This window comes from Pholis gunnellus, assembly GCF_910591455.1.
Source record: "Pholis gunnellus genome assembly, chromosome: 9".
NCBI classification, from domain to species: domain Eukaryota; kingdom Metazoa; phylum Chordata; class Actinopteri; order Perciformes; family Pholidae; genus Pholis; species Pholis gunnellus.
This window is the reverse complement of record NC_136535.1, coordinates 5,159,864-5,179,256: the sequence shown is the minus strand read 5'-3', so window position 1 is coordinate 5,179,256 and position 19,393 is coordinate 5,159,864. Positions and strand designations below refer to the sequence as shown.

The window sequence follows — 19,393 nt, the reverse complement described above, 5'->3', positions numbered from 1 at the left end:
TCTGCTGCGGCTAAAAGGAGAAAGATGAATAAGACCGGCTCAAAGAGGCAGCGAGGAGAGAGGAAAAAACAACCTCATTCACACGAGGTCATTACTTAGCAAAAGGTTTTCCCCTCAGTGTGTGCGTCTGTTTCTCTCATATCACACCATCACCTCTCCCCAGCCAATCAGCAGCCAAACTAATCCACTTCCTGTCTTTAGAGTCGCAGCACAGGAAGCGGCGGGGGCGGGAGGATGTCCATGTTAATTCCCCAGGAATGCAGCGAAGGAATCCCAACTGTACAAGACGTGAAACATTAACCCCTGAGGAAACTCTGGAGGTACACAGCCTCCATGTCCACCGACAATGGGCTCAGAGAGGAACGTGCACAGGAAGTTCATAAAGGCCTGCTGCGCTGTGGTGATTCAAATAACGGAGGTGACTCATGTAGAAAGCAGAGTGAGGTTAGTGGGACGGAAGGCGCTGCTAACTGCAGAAAGTCTGGAGGTGAGAGGTGACTGGTTTCTGGCCAGTTACACTCTCAGGATCTCACTCTTGCAGCTTGTATTTCTCAGGCCAGAACCACAGCAGAAAGATCCACCGTCACATGCGTTTGGTTTAATGGAATCATGCAGGCTTGTGAAGAAAGGTCGCATGGGCTCACAAGTCGAAGTAATTGGTGTAAAAAGAAGAAAAAAGAAATTCTGATATCCCAACTAGCTTATCAGACAAATGAACAGCAAAACATTTTTAAGATTTTAGGACTGAAATTCACCATACTGCGAATTATTGATGACGAGGGTATTGTTAAGAAACTGCATAAATCTATTGCCTACTTAAAATGTCAAAACAATATGTTCAAATAGCTCGTTTTGGCCTCCATGAACACCTGCTCCTGTGGATCATTTTCTAAATCCTAACGGCCGACGATGCAGTTCAATGGAATTTATTGTTTTAGGCATCCAAATGCTGAGGACCTGCCCAGATTAATTAAAATAAGAAAAGGAGTAAATGTTCAAAACAACACGCTTCAGTGTGAAATGACGTTTCAGTTGAATTAACAGTGGAAATAAATAAAAACAACGCACAGCGCACTTTCACAGGCAAAAAAGGTAAATTATTCACTTGATACCAGGAGAGATATAAATCACAGGACTCCTCCTCTAGTGGAACAGTCCTTCCTTCTAGAAGCCACACCTCAGGTAACCGACCGCATGTCAAAGATTACGAGAACAGGTGGTGCAATGACCGACGGCGTTTTACAATCGAGGGCCTTAAAACCCGCCCACTCAATGACTCAACCGGCACGTCGTTTTCACAACTGCCGTGTGAGTTTGGAAAAGTTCCACTACTCTGGAGGGAAAACTGACTCTCACACACACACACACACACACCTCGATTAATATGACACCACTTCAACTGCATTTACTGAACTATATTTGATACTTTCTCAAAGCCTTAGACAGTAAAGCAAGACTGAATATACTTTTAAACATTTACACAAACACAGTCAACAAGGTGCGTTTCTTATAGTTAGACAGGCAAAAAAATATAACAGCAAGTATCCATTCCAGTGTTTTCCCGACATTCACTCTGCATGTGTCGCACCGCCGTGTGCTCAGTTCACATTTTTGTTAGCTAAACTGCTAAAGATAGCCGAATAAGTGAAGTGAGGAGAACGTCGACGGTGCCGGATAAAAACTGGCTAGTGAGCAACATGCTAACGGATTCTGTGTTTTTAGCCGAGCTAGACCAAGACAGACCCTCATTGTTCTCCATGACGTCTGCTCAAAACAAATCTGTGTAGTGACATACACCATCACCCAGTTCAGGATCCCATTCAGCACGGACTAACGCGTGGAGAGCCAGCTCATGGTCTTGAGTACACCTGGAAACTGGCGCTTGTGTACGGGGGACACAGAGAAGGTGGAACAGAAGAACAGATAAGGAAACAAATAACGTGCTTCAGGTCCAAGTTGAGTGAATCCAACTTCACATCACCTTCTTTAAGGGACAAAAACCTCGACTCCGCACTAGTCGAGTCTCAACTTGGCCGCAAATCTGGAAAAATGATCGCAATCAACTGAGAGAGCCGACGCCTCCTTTGGCGGAGTTGACTTTTTGCCTTGCTGTGACGTAGAAGTGGGTCATTACGTTCTAATGGTCTGGGCAGCAAGAACCACCGGTAGCCAGAGCGGTGTTCCCCTTCTTTCCTCAGCCCGACCACCCATTACAAAACCAGAGCTCTGCCATCACTGAATGAGCTGAGGTCATTACTATTATTATTACTAAACACACCCACTTCTGTCTGTGTGTGCGTGTGTGTTTTTACACAGTCCCAATCAGGAGCTTTGGCAGGCCCGAGAGCAGCTGGCAAGGCGAAGCGTCAGCTGTTTGTGTCGGCCTTTTATTAAAACCGCTGGCTGAATCTTTCCAGAGCGCCGCGACAGTTCTGCCGTTCTGTTGTTGATCAGTTCAGGCAGCAGGAAACGGAATCACTCCACCGAACCCGCTTCTGGTTACAAAGCGCTCCGTTGTCTCGATGCCAAACTGGCTCTTGGTGCCGGCTCTTGCTGTTTGGGGCTTTTTCAGCATTTATGGATTTTCGCAGCGTGAGACAAACATGTTTCTGTAAGTGCAGAAAATGGCAACGAACCAGACTGATGCCATAAAAAAGAAAAATATACGATAGCAATGGCAACACATGAAATGGAAGGCATTTTTAAATAGTTAAAGTTTAAAGGAATAGTCTCAATTTTCATACGGATGCCTCTAAATGTCCTACATAAGTGAACGAGACCATCAGCTAGAAGACTGTCGGGTCTATATCGTGATTCTTGATGATCGTCATCGATGCAACTGTGTCGGAATTTCGCGGGACATCATGCAAACTCAAGCAGGTCCTTTAGTTCAGACTCCCCTGGACCCGAACGGCAGCAAACAGTCTGCCGTTAGTACTTACTAACGGCCAAGGAAGACACCTGGCTACCCAGGTCGCATTGCTTCGGCCCGCTGGAGGGAAGGAAGGCACGGGGGGGGGGGGGGGGGGGACAGAACCAAGGCAGACCGTCAGACCCCTACTGCAGTCAAAACGAGGGGTTTTCTAAAGGGACTGTGGCGCTTAGAGACACTACCGCTTCTGTCCACAGGGACCGCCAAAATCAACACCAAACAAAAGTTCCTCGTAGTGGCTTTACGGTGGAATTCAACAGCTGGTAAAACCGGCAAACATGATATGAAGCATCAACAAGTCGGGATAAGAGCATCAGAAAAACAGGTCACGAATGAATTCATTTGGAGTGAACACAAGGTTTCTTGACAGAGCGGATATTTCTGGAAAACATGATTCACCGACATGTGGACGTGATTTACTGTGCCAGTGTGAAGTGAGTAACCGTTAACGTCGGGTGTGTCCGTGTGCACACATTTGTTGAGTAACAACCGGCTGAACCATAGTATGCCAAGTCCACTATTATGACAGCGCTGATGATGTGATGTGATGGCTGACGCTACAGCGTTTACTGCTCATCAGCACCATTAACACACAAGACCAGCTCGACACAAACACACCAGTCACATCTCGTTGTCTTCATATTGTAGGGTAAAGCAGGGCCAGACGCTACAGTGAGTGTATCACAGTCAGTTAGTTAGATAATAGGATATATTTTTAACATGCTTTAGCCATTATGTTATCGTGTTTGATGATGGTGGGCATACTTTATCAGAAATTCAATATTAGCATTGGGCGTCTTCCCTCAAAAATCACACTCTTACACTTTCAAATATTACAAAAGAACCGGCCTAATAGAGGTGATGGTGTAAATACAAAAGATGTGGTGCGATGCGGCTTGCATAGATCACAATGTGCAGCACAGGACACAGCTGGAGAAGAGACTGTGGCTTCTGAGACCAGAGGCCTCGCTGATGGTTTGTGTCGTTACGACCAATGAAACATCAGCAGTGATGAGTATTCAAAGAGCGGGACCAGTTTTTCTGACCAGCAACAAAGTCTGATTGGCTCGTTAGATCTCACCTTCATACACTTCTGACTGCATCTCTTCTCTCCTTTGATCGCCGCATGTTATCAGTGTTTTACTGCTGCACAGTGCACCTATTTATTGTCATTTAGATGCATGTCATTATTACCTCGCCCTTGTAAATTTAAAAGAAATGAAACTAAACAGTGAGTCTGGTGACTAACTAAAGCCAGGCTTAGGCAACAGTCACAGCGGCTGCTTAACTTCTGTTTTCTACCGTTTCATCACACCACAGAGTCCCTTTGGAACCGTGACTGATAAAAACCAGCTAGAGGAAGTTATTGGTCAGCAAAAGAGAAGTCACTTTTGTTGGTGCACAAGTGTGTGAGAAATGAAGTTCTGATTGTGTTCATCTAGAGGGGTGGGGCAGTAAAACTTCTGATACACGTAGAAACAACATTTTACCAGCGCTGTACCTGATCTCCCCTCTCTGTCTGTAGCGGGTCAACGTGTCAGACAGGAAACACCGCTGTAGATGGAATGAGTGAGCACTACAAGACAGAGTTACTCAGTGCTGCTGGGTCATTTTAATAAAAAAACACATGATTAGCTGGCAGCATCGCTTCCCTCTAACACACACACACACACACACACACACACACACACACACACACACACACACACACACACACACACACACACACACACACACACACACACACACACACACACACACACACACACACACACACACACACAAAAACCAAGGTCAGTGCAGCTCGACCTCTGTGAGGGGGAGGAAAGACAGGAAAAGGAGAAGGAGAAACTGCACGGTTTGAGTGTGAACAAACAAAGCAGGCCTGCTTGTTTTAGAGTAGCGTAGTGTGTGTGTGTGTGTGTGCGTGTGGTATGAGAAGCGCAACATTCCAACAGCTAGAAATCTTCATACTTGGCATTCCCTCGAAAAATTGGAATTTGTTTCTGATCTCATACAAAACCTGCTACGATAACCAAACCCAGTGCACACACACCTCAGAGAGAGACAGACAGACAACAAAGGGACAGAAATATCTCATGGAGCAAATATGTAATGAGTGAATCATGTGGCGCTCCAGATACGAAGGCGAGAGAACGGAGGGCTCTCTCTCTCTGTCTGTCTGTGTGTCTGTGTGTCTGTGTGTCTGTGTGTCTGTGTGTCTGTGTGTGTGTGTGTGTGAGAGTGAAAATGTGGCCAAACGGGAGTTTCAGGCCGGCCTAGTTGCCCGGCAGCAGACAGCATTGTCACGGTAACAGGCTCTTCCTGCCCCTCCTCCTCCTACTCGCACACTTTTACCTTATAAGGCAACGCATTTGACTGGCTGTCACGGCGACAATGGTGACGTAAGAGGGCAGCAAGGTGCACCGCCCCCCCCCCCCCCAACAAACACACACCAAGAATGGACATGCAGAGAGTTTAGAATTAAATGAAAAAAACACTTTCAGGGCGACACTGCAGAGCCTTTAAAGTAACCCGAGTGCATCTATGTCCACTGTGTGTGTGTGTGTGTGTGTGTGTGTGTGTGTGTGTGTGTGTGTGTGTGTGTGTGTGTGTGTGTGTGTGTGTGTGTGTGTGTGTGTGTGTGTGTGTGTGTGTGTGTGTGTGTGTGTGTGCTGTAAAGTGCAGGAATGTGAAACACGACACACACACCTTTTCTACCTACGTTCTGCATGAAGCAGCAGAAACAAGGAGAGAGATGGATGAGCAGAAGGAGAGACAGGGAGTGACGGGCAGGTTCAGTTAAGTGAAGACTAAAGACTATAGAGTAGAGCTGCTGCCCAATGACAAACAACCTCCCAACGTCCTGCCAGTGTACAGGAGACTCCGGTCAAACGTGTGTGTCAACAAGCGCGTGCGTGTCCTCAGGCAGCCTTGGCTCCTATGTGCTGGATTTGAACACCCTGTGTGGGAGTAAAGGTGCTGAAATGGCCCAGATCCCGATACAAGGACCGGCACGTTGTTTGTTCCGGAGTTTGCGCTTGTTGATGACCCACACACACACACACACACACACACACACACACACACACACACACACACACACACACACACACACACACACACACACACACACACACACACACACACACACACACACACACACACACACACACACACACACACACACACGAGTGCATGCCAAAGCAAATCGGCATGCAAATGGCCAACACCAAACTGAATATTTAGGTAAATGTACTTAGTTACTTTCTACCGCTGCTTATAGGAGCAGGATTTCTGTTCCCACACTAAATACAATGGTTACTTGGTGATTGTGAATCCACACACTCCTCCCACACCAACATAAAACCCTCAGTTGCTTTAATGCAGTGAACTGAAACAGTCCTAAAAGGGTGGAAATATTTAATCTTACCTCTAAATATTAATTTATTGCATTGTTTGCATAAAAGAGAGCTTTGAAGCACAGTCCTGTTTGGCTAAACAACGGCGCTAACAGCTAGAGTAGCGTTACGGTGCATTCAAGCTCCATTCACCAACGAGTATCGGGCGAATATAAACTAACTAGCACAATTGGAGCAAACGGCTAAAGTGATTGGAGGTTGCATTACGTTTAAATTCTGTTCAGTAACAAAGAGTATGAGGCAGAGCTTCATTTTTGCGTTATGACGATGCGTTCAAATGTCATCTCGTAAAATGTAGTTCTTGGCAAGAAACTTGAATGACTCCAGTTGTTTGAAGGTTTTCCCTGCAACGTAAAATAGATATTAGAGAGGTCATTGTGACATTTAACCTGTTCTTAAATCACACTGGTATCAGATCTGTCGGGGCAGACTTTGAAACGCTGAACTTCCTCTCGCACATTCACACCTCAGTCGTCTCAGAGCTCGACGCTCGGCTGGCTTCCTCCGCTTTACCGACGCTTCTCTTCCAAGAACTGAGAGACTTCTGAGATCAGCAGTGTTGCACAGATATGCAGCTCTGTCTGCAGATGAGATGTTACAGCTGCTGTTATAGATAATTACCAAGTTTCACTGGAGGAAAATCCTCATGAACCGTTTGGTGGTGAAGGATAGCGCAGCAGCCGTATGAGCACCCCAACTCTGCTTCAGGGCTGTTGCTAAGCAACCCAGGGCTACAGCATCTTATTTTTAGAAAGGTTTAAAATGCATCTCAGCACCTGGTGTCCGACTACACTTTCATTCTCTGGCCTCTCATCCGTCAGTGTTCCTGCCCCCGTCACCTCTCCATCCTCCTCTGAAGTAGATTTTTTTCACACACACACACACACACACACACACACACACACACACACACACACACACACACACACACACACACACACACACACACACACACACACACACACACACACACACACACACACACACACACACACACACACACACCAAAGCGCAGCTGGAGAGCAGCACCGCTGCAGTCATCGACGTGTGCGAGAAAGCGACAAATAACCCGTCGACCCCGTGAAGGTGTTCAGAGGTGTTGAGCAGGAAACGCTCACGCTGCAGAGACGGCAGTGGTGTCAAAACCAGAGAGCCGAGACAAAACTGTACCAGGGTCTGTGTTTGCTCCGCATGCACTCCCCACAGCGCTGTGAGTCAGACGAGGGCCAACAGAGTAGTCTTTGTTGACCGAAGGGGGGGGGGGGGGGTAGCTGAGTAATCCCCCTGCAGGCTGGCTTTGATTGGATCAGACAGGATAGTAGGCTCGTGGCCCATGGCGGAGAGGACTTCCCTGACCCACATTGAGAGCAGAGACCTGGACCACTTCCTGCTACTCAGGCTTCTACTCCGAAAGTCTTTTGGAGGCAGAATTTAAAAAGTCACAGTCGTCAAGGATCTAGAAAAGAGCGTTTCAAGTACAGAAGCAACATGAAACAGTTGGTCAACGCGGTGTGGAGTTTAGTGCAGATTGTTGCAGCTTCTCCACCTCAGCAGATGATAACTACCCTATTTTTGCTGTTGTTTCGTTTCATTTCTGGTATTTTCCTTCTGCAACATAAAGACAACTGTGTGAAGTGTATTATTCACAACAGTTTTAAAAGTGACAGTTAACGCCTTGTTCTGCGTGTTTATTCGATATACAGTGGGTGCCGGTCTGCAGACATTGCCTGCTTTCTCGGGCCAGCCATCTGGGCCGTTGAGGCGGGGGTGACACACTGACACACACACACACACTGACACACACACACACACACACACACACACACACACACACACACACACACACGTGGCGACTTTATATCTGAGACAGAAAACCGCAGAAACCACAGAGCCTTCCTTCCTCTTTCTCCCACTACTACGACTCCCAGGGGGATAAACACACACAGTGCTGCAGTCACCCTCCAACGCCGCCTCCCGACTCACACTCATCCTCTTTCCTTCTTCTCTGAGGTTGGGGTTTTTTTCGTTAACGCTGAGCCATTTATCAAAAATAAAAAAGGATTATTTCTGCATTTCTGAAGAAATGATTTATTTGTCCACGTGACACATTCTTCCACCGGTACAGTCTCTCCACACACACACACACACACACACACACACACACACACACACACACACACACACACACACACACACACACACACACACACACAAAACTACTTCACCACCAAAACCACCATTATCAACTCCTCAGATTTGCAGTTCTCCGATGCTGTCACCAGGAAAATGACGGGAAAGAATCCTTCTGCTTTCCATATTTGTTTGAAACCCTGAGGCCAGCAGTGGCATAAACTGGCAGTGAACCTGCAGTAAGTGCTTATCATCCATCTGTCTCGAGCTCTCTGCCGACGGCTATTGGAGTCTGAATGCAGTCTTACATTAGCAGACTGTATATCCCAAAATAAAGGTCTATCTGTCTGTCTGTCTGTGTCTCGATTTCTCTCTTGTTCTCTGCAGGACACTGTGCCAAAAAGGGCTTGGCCGAATCATCATCTTCAGAATATTGGAATGAAGCTGCAATAGTACGTCATTATATTTGATGTTATTGTGATTCTATAAGTGTCATTTATGGTGCTGTTAGATTGCTGCTAGACCGCCCCATACAGATACAGGCTAAACGCCAACAAATGTGGATTGAAGCAGAACATTTAGCTGGATTAAAAACAAGATGTGAATTCTGGAAATTATAATATGTTATATATCTCAATGAATGTTGAACTGAAAACTAAACGCCGTGTGTGTTTAGGAGAGGGGTCGAGAGAAGGTGGATTCATTAGGAATTAACGCTTTGAAATATTCAACTATTCTATGGGTCTTTAAAGTGAAATGTTTATGCATGAGCTCAAAGACCAACAGAGTTCTTCTCGGTGTGGTAAAACTCTAAACGGAGAAGGAGCTCTGGGCGTGTGGTCTCTGAAGGACTTCCTCTGAACCATGAAAGACAACTACAAACTGATTGAAGTGAACAGACCCCAGGGTGGTCCTGGAGATGCCCGACCAGAAATATACCGCACAATATAGATAGAAGCCCCCAAAGCTGAATTACACAGGAAAACAATTGCAACACCAAGTCCTGAAAATAGCAACACACACACACTCCTGTTCTCTTCTGTCTGAACCGGTTGCCTTAACGACTCTGGCAAAGACAAGAGAGAGCTGGTGGAGAATGTGCGAGGGGAAGGAATGAATGTGGAGAGTCAGGAGTGGGAGAGGGAGAGCGCTGCGTGGGATTCTCTGGCGAGCGGAGCGTCCTTCGCTGAAAATGAGAGCGGAGGAACCTGAAGGCCAGGCACAGTCAGTAAATATTTAATGCTGCCGTTATGTGCCCTGAAACCAGCACACATGGAAGCTCCACTGACACGTTTCTGCTTCAGGTGTACAAATGCTCCCAATTCTCTTTTTACTTCACACCAGTTTAACATTCTGGATTTGTCTTCTCTCATTTACAAATCAATCTTTTTTTAAGATGCACAAAATGTTTATCAGGCTTTCAAATGCGTGTGTTTAAAAAAGCAGATGTTACTTTGGCATCGTGTAGCTTTAGGGAAGTACTTTATGTTTCAGATTCTGCCATAGACTCACTGTTTTTGCATATTTCATAGAAGGCAGTTGTAGTGTGTGTGTGTGTGGGTTGAAATAACTGTATACACACTATCCAGCATGTCTGCCGTATGCATGTGTGTGTCCCAGTAGGCTTCTCCTCTACACCTCTTTGCCCCAGTTAGAAAGCTGTTAAATAATACAGCGGGAGGAAATCAGAGACGGCCGCGGAGGAAACAAGCACACACTGTTTGAATCATGGTCCGTTTGCCCCGTCTCCACTCGTGTCTTTTGTTTTTAAAAGCCGCTGTGACGGGCGGCACCACGACAAACGATGCCTGCAGATCCCAGAAGCAGATCTGAGTCCAGCTCAGTGAACCTTCAACGGTCCGCAAAAAATAACAGAATCAACATGTGATGTGGAATTACACAGAAATGAGTCCCCATCAAAAAAACATGAAAAAAACACCAAACACTAATGCTTTGCTATTAAAGCTCTCCAACAGCCAAACATTACAAGGCTTTTATTGTGAAGCAGCTACAGCTTCCTGAACAACCCGTTCATGGCGATTTAAAGAAATTTCACTGCTCTGTTTAAAACGCAGACAGACTGTTGTGTGAGCTGATTGGACGAAGACGTGCATGTGACGCCCAGCTGATCTTGTCTGCCTCTTGATGCGGTGTGGCCCATTTGTCAAGGGCTTTTATTGTGAAAGGTCCGAGCGGAAGCAGTGAAGCCGTTATCCGCTGCTGCTGACAATGTGGGCGATAACGAAGTGTTTGCCGTTATTTTATTACGATCAGAAAGCGTAGGTGCAACGTAGCCGTCGGCTACAAGAGACGTTTTGAAGCTTGGTCAGCGACCTGTCAATCACCGTGTAGCCCCGCCCTAAAGCATACTCTGCTTTATGGTCTGTTTGACTCTAAATGGACCATCATTTACTAAATGAACATCATGCTGTATTGAAGAAGACTTGAAACTAGAGATTGAGACCATAAACTCATGTTTACAATGTTTACTGAGGGAATAAATCAAGAGAGAAGTAGAGTCATTTCCTCATAGACTTCTATACAACCAGAGGAGTCGCCCCCTGCTGGCCAGGAGAGAGAATGCAGGTTTTAGGCACTTCTGCATTAGCATCACTCTTCAGAACCAGAGGTTTCCACCTGGTTGCTACGAGGAACCAAAAAAACAAAAACCAGAAATAGCTTTTTGTGTCTGGTGAAGAACCGAAGATAATCAGGTGTCTTTTTTTAATGCCTGTCTAATGGTTTATCTGGAGCTGCAGCAGCTACGGTGCTAAACCCTGATGCAGCCCTACATCCCCTCCAGATGTCTGCCCCCTGTGTGTGTGTGTGTGTGTGTGTGTGTGTGTGTGTGTGTGTGTGTGTGTGTGTGTGTGTGTGTGTATAAGCGTATCCCAGATGTAGCATGAGGATCTCAGCTATCTCTTTGTTACCAGACTAGCACGGCCTGTTTGTTGCGCGCACACACACACACACACACACACACACACACACACACACACACACACACACACACACACACACACACACACACACACACACACACACACACACACACACACACACACACACACACACACACACACACACACACACACACACACACACACACACACACACACACACACACCCTCCCCTTGAGGGAGAACCTGTCTAGGTGTGGCCGAGTATGCAGATACCCATCAAGCTTTATTCTACAGGAACAACGCTATTATCTGAAGAACGTGGTCTGCTTCATGGATTCCTGACCTGAAACAGCCAAAGAAAATAAATCTTAATCTCGGCATCATTTTGATCTTACATCTTTCCTGGTTAAACCTTTCTTATCAGACAGTCATTATGCACGTTTGAACCGCTGTTCCAGAGAGCTATTCACTTCCTTTTATTCCGTTCACGGGGACATTGTTTTCTTTAGGGCAGCCATCATGAAAAGTGTGTCTAATATTTGTGACTCTTATTTCGCTACCAAACGGACAAATAAAGCAGCGGCCATGTTGGAGGTGTCATGCGCATCATTCCCCACCGTTTCTGTTCATGTCAGATATGTGTCAGGTCTGGACATAAGCTGGTCATCTGAGCTGGGATGTAATCTCTGGGTGAGTGGCAGTGTGTGTCCACACACACACACACACACGCACATGACGGTTTGTTCCACCCTGAAAAAAAAAGCCATTTGCTAAACCTGGTACTAGATAAAAGGAAATGATATCCTGACTTTTAGTCCCTGGTTTGGGACAAGCTCCAAAATCACTAGATCCTACATTTCCCATAATGCAACTAATATCATCTTTATGTTAGACTTCACCAATCTCCACAGAACAACAATCTTCAGGTGGAGTGGTACTCTCTCCTGACTGACTGACCTTTATGTGTAAAATCAGTGAAGTTCCCACTTTAAAGTTTTCAGAGATTAACGACTGCCATCAACTTTTTAATAATGTCTTTCAGCCCTTATTGTCACGAGGTAGTTTGAGTATAATGACAAACATTTTACTAGAATCTAAGTTTGCAGAAAAAGGATTCTTCGTTCCCGTCGTTAGGCTCCTGTTTTAGAAAACTGCAGCAGTGAACGCAGCATGATGATCATTATTTTTAAGCGGTGTAAGTGCTGCCCAATTACACACCTACATAAAGTGGGGGTGCGAGTTGGGGTTACTGTAATCCCTCAATTTAAAGTCTATCGAGGCGTTTCTTTACGAGGAAGTTGCTAAAAGCTGAACTGCAGCCTTTTCAATATTCCATTGTTTCAGACCATTTTATTTCCCCGTGTGTTCAACGGACCTTCGTTTGAAACTGGCAGTAATTGAGGACATGAGGTCCTGTGTTTGTTTAGCGGCAGACTCAACCCACAGCTATGTGACTGGGAACCTGCAAATGTTGTGCACTTTAGCACGACAGAAGAATGAAATGATGAATTGGTGACATGTTATCTTTTGACTAAAGCACTCCGGGTTTCAGCTTCTGTCTTCAGTGTGAAATGATGATGCAAAGCACTGAGGTCAGCAGAAACACTGCAATAACTGTTTTTGCACAAATTAATCAAATGGCAGATTTTTAAAAAGACAATAAAGAAGTTTGTATCTTCCTTTAAATCTCTCGGTTGAGGATACAGAAGAAGAAGAAAGGGAGTCTGAGTTTCAAAATAAACTACCGCCATGCGCGCTGGCAGCCGACCAAATGGAAATTCTTACTCCCCATTGTGTGCTATTTGCAATTCATCAGGGGGAAATGCCATTTACTAATCCTCATAACTACGCACAATGGCCAAGAAGTGAGCTTGTGAACACGGCCGCAATTGGGGGGGGGGCAGCTAAGGAGGTTGTGTCAGCCGTAAACTGGATTCTGCAACATTCAGATCCTCTTCTCTGACCCCGAAAAGCGACGCCTTCCTCGCACAAACACAAAGAGTTGGAGAGAAACAGACCGGAAAGAGATTTATTTCAAAGCGAAGACACAGCCATGCAGCCGACCAATGTCGATACCAGCCCTGGGGGGGGGGACTACAGCCCCCTCACTGATCGGGTTGTGTTTTAAGGTGCTTGGTGTGCTGGACTCTTCTGGTCTGGTGGCGTCTGAAAACATTTCTGCAAATAAATATTTGGAGCGACGATCAGCGCCACGACTTCCAGCCGCATCTGGAAACTCTCGCCCATGGAGGATTCTCCCTCTCGCCTCCAATCACGCAGACCACATCTGCAATCCTGCAACCCCCCCCCCCCCCCCCCCCCGTGTCTGGCAAAACAGGACACCCCGCCCCCCTTTAGTAAAAGTAAGCCCCCTCCCACTGGCCTATAATGGGCCACCAGAGGAATGTTTCCCCCCTGCATGCTCTCTCGCCACCGCCAATGACAGAACGGAGAGAAAGACTGAGGGGCGTGGGGGGGGGGGGACTGAGGGGATACATTCCTCTCACTGACTGGTTCCTTGTTTAGGTCCACAAGCTGATTCTGGATCGCCGTCAGCTGAGGGCTTTCCCACAGCTGACCCTGGATCAGCTGGCAGCGAGGGGGAAGGACCAAAGGCTGCACCTTCAAATCATCTCACGTCCCTAGCTGCTCTAGAGGCGGCTACTGCTGATCACGTACTCCTCCCAGTGTGTTGGGGGGGGGGGGGGGGGGGGGGGGGGGGGGGGTTGTATGCAGCGGGGTCAGGACTCATCAACAAGCATTTATACATCGGTTCAAGTGGTGAGTATCTTTGACAATTGCTGGATTATTCACTCAATAAAAATGTCAAAAAACAGTCCCAAAATAAATCCCAAACATGTACAATTTGTAAAACCAGAGAAAGGTCTCACATCTTAGAAGCTGAAAGCGGGTAAACTTTGGCTCCACAAATGACGCAGACGATTCATCGGTTGTTGAAAATGTTTCGGCCTATGACCAATTGTTTTCACAAAACTATAATTCCAATTAAAAATGCAAAACATTTCTTTCTTTGCACCAGATTTCCCGCTTCAGTTTTATTCTCTAAAAAGACATTTGAACAACAACAATCATCAGAGAGACCTCATTTGGGCTTCATATCTAGAACACACACACATCATCTGGAATATAATCTGGATTAAACTGCACACCCGGTGAGCTCCACAGCTTTGACTCCCCGGTCAGGTCGGTCCTGGCTATGCCGAGTCAGCCAATCACACGCTCACAAAACAGACGAACCGATTGGAGCATCTGCTCCTTTAACTCTCTACAAACAGAGCATTGTCGATTGTTGTTTAGCGAGTCGGCTAGTAAGTCAACTATTTTTCAGCTCCCTTCATTCTTTTTTTTTAATATTTTGGAACAGGAAAAAACTAAAAAATGGACAGCTTATCGTGCAGCCTTATTAGCGACGATCGACGAAATGTCCCGATCCAACCCGGGCCGTCTGAACCTGGCTCCGCCTGCCGGCCAGCCAGTCACGCACAAAGCATGTGAAAAGTGGGCGGCAGGAGAACAAACTAACATTGTGTGTCCGGCTGCCCACCTTGGCAGTGACGGGAAAATAATAAACCAGTGTGTGTTTTGTTGCAAGTCTGGGCACTGGTGAGGAGGCCGTCTACGCACAAACTCTTGCTGCTTGCTTTGTGACATCGGAGGACACATCCGCAATGGGACAACTAAACGTGGAACGAGAAAAATATGTTTTCTTTGTGTAGAAACTGTAACGGACCATCTGACAGGTCGCGTACAAGAACAGAAAACAGAAAGTGCCCCCCCCCCCCCCCCCAGCTCCAAATCACGTCTGTGCACACGGGCAGTCAGCGTAGGAAAATGAAGGACAGATAAACATCACAGTATTTCACCGCAACTGATTCGGCCACAAGCTGATTCATGAGGAAACGCTCCACGGTCGTGGATACGCACTCCTGACACGAGCTGAGGGAAGGGAATAAAAACACAAGAGCTCCGGCGTGAATCCAGGAATCAGTTTGTTTTGGCAGCACATCGGCTCTGATTTGAATGGCTCCATTTATCTAGTTCTTGAAATCATCTAAAGTTTGACCTTTTGCTTTGTTTTGTGAATCAACCAAACACTACTGCCGGGACAAATGCAGGCAAATGCGATTTTCAAAAGCGCATGGCTTTGACGAATGAGAACAATCAATCGCCGATGCCCCCCCTGCCCCTTCTGGCTTGTGTGCTTAACTGCTTCCCCTGTTGGCTTACCCGCCCACCTCGCTGCACTTTCGCCACAGCCTAACTGTCGCCTAGGAGCAGCATTTACATGCGCAGAGAGGCAGTGAAAACTCGGGTGGCGTCGCCGCATACCTTTGACGTGTCGCAGCCTGCTGTGGATGCAAAGAGTGGCGAGAAAGACTTGTTTTGTGTATCAGAGGGTGAGGAGGAGCTTTGCCTTGCTACAAACCGGAGGCAGCTGGGCTCAGTCTCTGGGCTGTTGGGACATGCTCGAATGGCAAAAAAACAAACACTGTGAGACTCTGACGTCACGAGAGAACTCTCAAAACAAGTTTATTCAACGGAGCAAATTCAAATCAAATGTCTCTGAAGCATCTTTTCTAACTTTTTTTCTGAAAAGATAACTTGAGATGAGGTGAGAGTATGGAGCATTTTATTTTTTGCATATATTCGTGTCATCACTCTGGCTTCCCCGACCGTCCCGCTCTACATGACGGTCACTGAATAAAGAACGACAAGACACACGCACACACACACCCTCCCCCGTGTTATATTAATCAATGGGGAAAACGCAAAGAGTCAGCATGAGGAAAAAACACTGCGTCCGACAAACCCGCTCCTGGTTTTGACCTCACGGACTAAGCCCCCTCACACACACACACACACACACACACACACACACACACACACACACACACACACACACACACACACACACACACACACACACACACACACACACACACACACACACACACACACACACACACACACACTACTACAAGGACAAATTCATTCCCACACTCATTACATCCACTCCTCTCTTCAAATTTCCTGTGGGAGGGCATGTGCTCACTTTTGCGCAATAACTGGCACAGTGAGCGCGAATGCACCGCAGGAATTTGCCCTTGGTTCCCCCCGCAGCTCAGGCTCGACAAGGGGGAGGAGGAGGGGAGGGACGACGTGTCCCCAGCCAGGCCTGTGCAACCAAACACCTATGAGTGCAGGTTCAGGGGTGGACCTCGGCCTCGCTCAGTTAATGATCGGCAGGTTAGGTTTTTTATTCTTTTCTTGTTGAGGAAACTTTGACCCGTGTGTTGTCTAGAACAAACACGCAGAGAGTCCTCGCGGGCCGTCCGACCGCCACGAGGGGAACGGCGAAAGGCCCGGCGCCGCCCGAGAGGTTCTGATGCCAATCGACAGCAGCAGGAATGTCTGACGTCGACGGCCTAAAAACGCTGAGTGGCCCGATAGAAATGCACGAGTCAATGCTCGGCATGCTGCTGCACCACTAGTAAAAGTATGCCAGTCATCTGGCCGGCGAGTGAGTAAGACGGGGGCGGTTAGCATGAACAACACACCCCACTCAAATCACTCCACTCCCTCATGGGAGAGGGTGATGTGTCCCGCATCGCCACGTCCATTTTCATGTTGCACGAGCTTGAATGGGTCTATATTTTGAGGCATTGTCATTCATTACAGCAGGAGAGGGGGGGGGACACTGCGTAAAAAACAAGGTCACCTTTGTCTAGTGAATATCAGGAGGAGGAACATTAGCGGAATCTGTTAAAAAAATAACCATGTCGAGGAAGAGGAAGTGTTAGAGGATGAGGAGAAGTTGGACGGAGAGCTGATGAAGGTGGGGGTGGGAGAGTGGAGTAGGAGTAGGAGCTGCTGGTTATAGACAAGTAGAAATAGCACAACGCTGTGTGCATGAGGATCGGTTAGGTGGTGAAGAGGAGTACAACTGGAAAGGATTGGTGTAGTGTTAGGCCAAAGAACAGGGGAACGATGTTCCACGGAGTACCGAGTGGGGTTTTATGCTAGTTTTGTGCAGAATAGTTACTGGAGCTAAAAAAAAAAATTGAATCTGCAGCAAGTGGGCGTTTAGTTCTGTGCAGTGAAACCAGTGTGGCTACAGAAACGTGCATGTCCCAGAGCTGTGGAGAGAACATTTTATTTTGTATTTATATAGTTAACAGGGACAACACACAGGCAGTGTTACATTTAAATAAAGTGTGACAGATGCAATGTGTGAAGGACTTGTCGCCAAAGCAGATCATGTCCCTGGTTAGACTTTTAAGAAGAAGTATATACATTTATATATATATATATATATATATATATATATATATATATATATATATATATATATTATATGTTACACACGTTTTAACATATGTGTGCATATGGGTGTGTTCCCTCAATCATTGCAGTGTGTGCATATCTGCATGTACAACAGGTGTGCTCATCATTGCTCTTAGTTTAAAAACACCTTTGCTGTTCACAGGGCATCCTGATTTACAAATCCAGGATGGACAACGTGTCATATAGTCATATAGTCATTTCAAATGTTGGTGATTCATTTCTGCTCTAAAAAAAAAACCGATAAAAGCTGCTAACCATGCTAGGAATGTCCCCAGCAGGCCAATGGGTGATACTGAAGCCAACCTGCCGAGTTAAATCACTAACTCCTCTCAGTTAACACGAACGACTAAACGTGGGACGCAACGAACCGCAGCAGCTTCAGGGTTAAATGATCTGCATATCGGCCCCTGAACGGCGTTGTATCGGTCGGCTCTTCTTCCAGCAGGCTCGGTCTTATCGGCCTCCGAGCAGCCAGTCAAGCCAAGCGGGACAGGAAGCCTCGATAACGCACTAACCATTTCCAAAAAGCACAGTATATCAAGCTATGTTAAGCCCCAAATGTCAGCACAACCACAATTTAGATTTTTTTTTTTTTTTTTTTTGCAACAATGTGGCGCCGTGTTTCCGCTCGCGGAGAGGGGGGGGGGAAATCTCCCTTTTTAAAAAAAGGAGTGAAAGCTAATGTTTAGACTTTGCTCAGCAAACAGAGTTATTACTTTTCATTCACGGGAAGGGGGATTAAAATGCAAGATATTAGCATTTAACCTTCGGAGAAATAAAAGCAGCTGTACACGGAGGAGACGAGCGAAGAGGAGAGCCGGGCTGGGAGGAGAAAAAAAATGGTTGATATTTTAAAAAAAAGTGGGGCATTGTGAGCTGAGCTGCGGGGTTTAGAGGCCCGTGCTCGGTCTCTGACCTCCACTCCCTGTCCCATCCCTCCCCTGCCATTTTCTTTCCGCCCGCCGCCGCCTCCTTCTCAGCCCGGCTCGACTCGGCCCAGCTGGGCCCGACTTTAGGTTCCCTTACCTTCCTCTGCTGTTTCTCCCATGCCGGGTCCAGCAGCAGGTCCCGGTCCCAGTCGTTTTCTTGCTCCATGTAGATCTGCGCGTCTCCGGTCGAGGATTGGTTATTAGCAGCGTGGTAATCTACCATGTCAGCACAATCAAACCTGAGTGCGACACAGAGAGACTGACAACACGTATGAAATTTTTTTAGATGTAAAACATAAAAATGAAGAGAAAAAAAAACGCAACTACGGCAAAAACAAGGAGGAACGTGGAGGGATACACGACACAGGGAGGTGTCCGTCTATCGCTCGCCGCTTTCGGTCGTGAGTGAGTGTCTTTTTTTTTGAATATGATGAATATCCGGCGTGTGCAGTCAGAAAATCTCCGCTGCTGCTGTGAGAAGAAAAAGCTTTCCCTCGGAGCTGTGAGGCTGCTGGGAGGAACCGGCCGCTCCTACAGGCTTGAAAGCGGCACCGACAAGCTGCACGCGCCGGGGAGTGATGCTTCCGGTGTCACCTTTCAAAGTAATTCATGTGCGCGTTTTAGCTTTCATCTTCCCCCCCACACCAACACAAACTTCCACAAACACCTCTCAGGTTTTTTGTTTAATTGTGCAGGGGGGCTTTTTTCTTT

At 46.7% G+C, this 19,393-nt stretch overlaps 1 protein-coding gene across 1 annotated transcript in view; it reads right to left on the bottom strand.

The window, feature by feature from the left end:
* Positions 1-19,170, bottom strand: part of actn4 (actinin, alpha 4) — a 54,382-nt gene extending 35,212 nt beyond the window's left edge. The window contains exon 1 of the mRNA XM_079166532.1: positions 18,780-19,170. Within this exon, the coding sequence (XP_079022658.1) occupies positions 18,780-18,905 (126 nt within the window). The 5' untranslated portion in view covers positions 18,906-19,170. The remainder of the gene's footprint in view (positions 1-18,779) is intronic.
* Between the last annotated feature and the right edge of the window lie 223 nt (positions 19,171-19,393).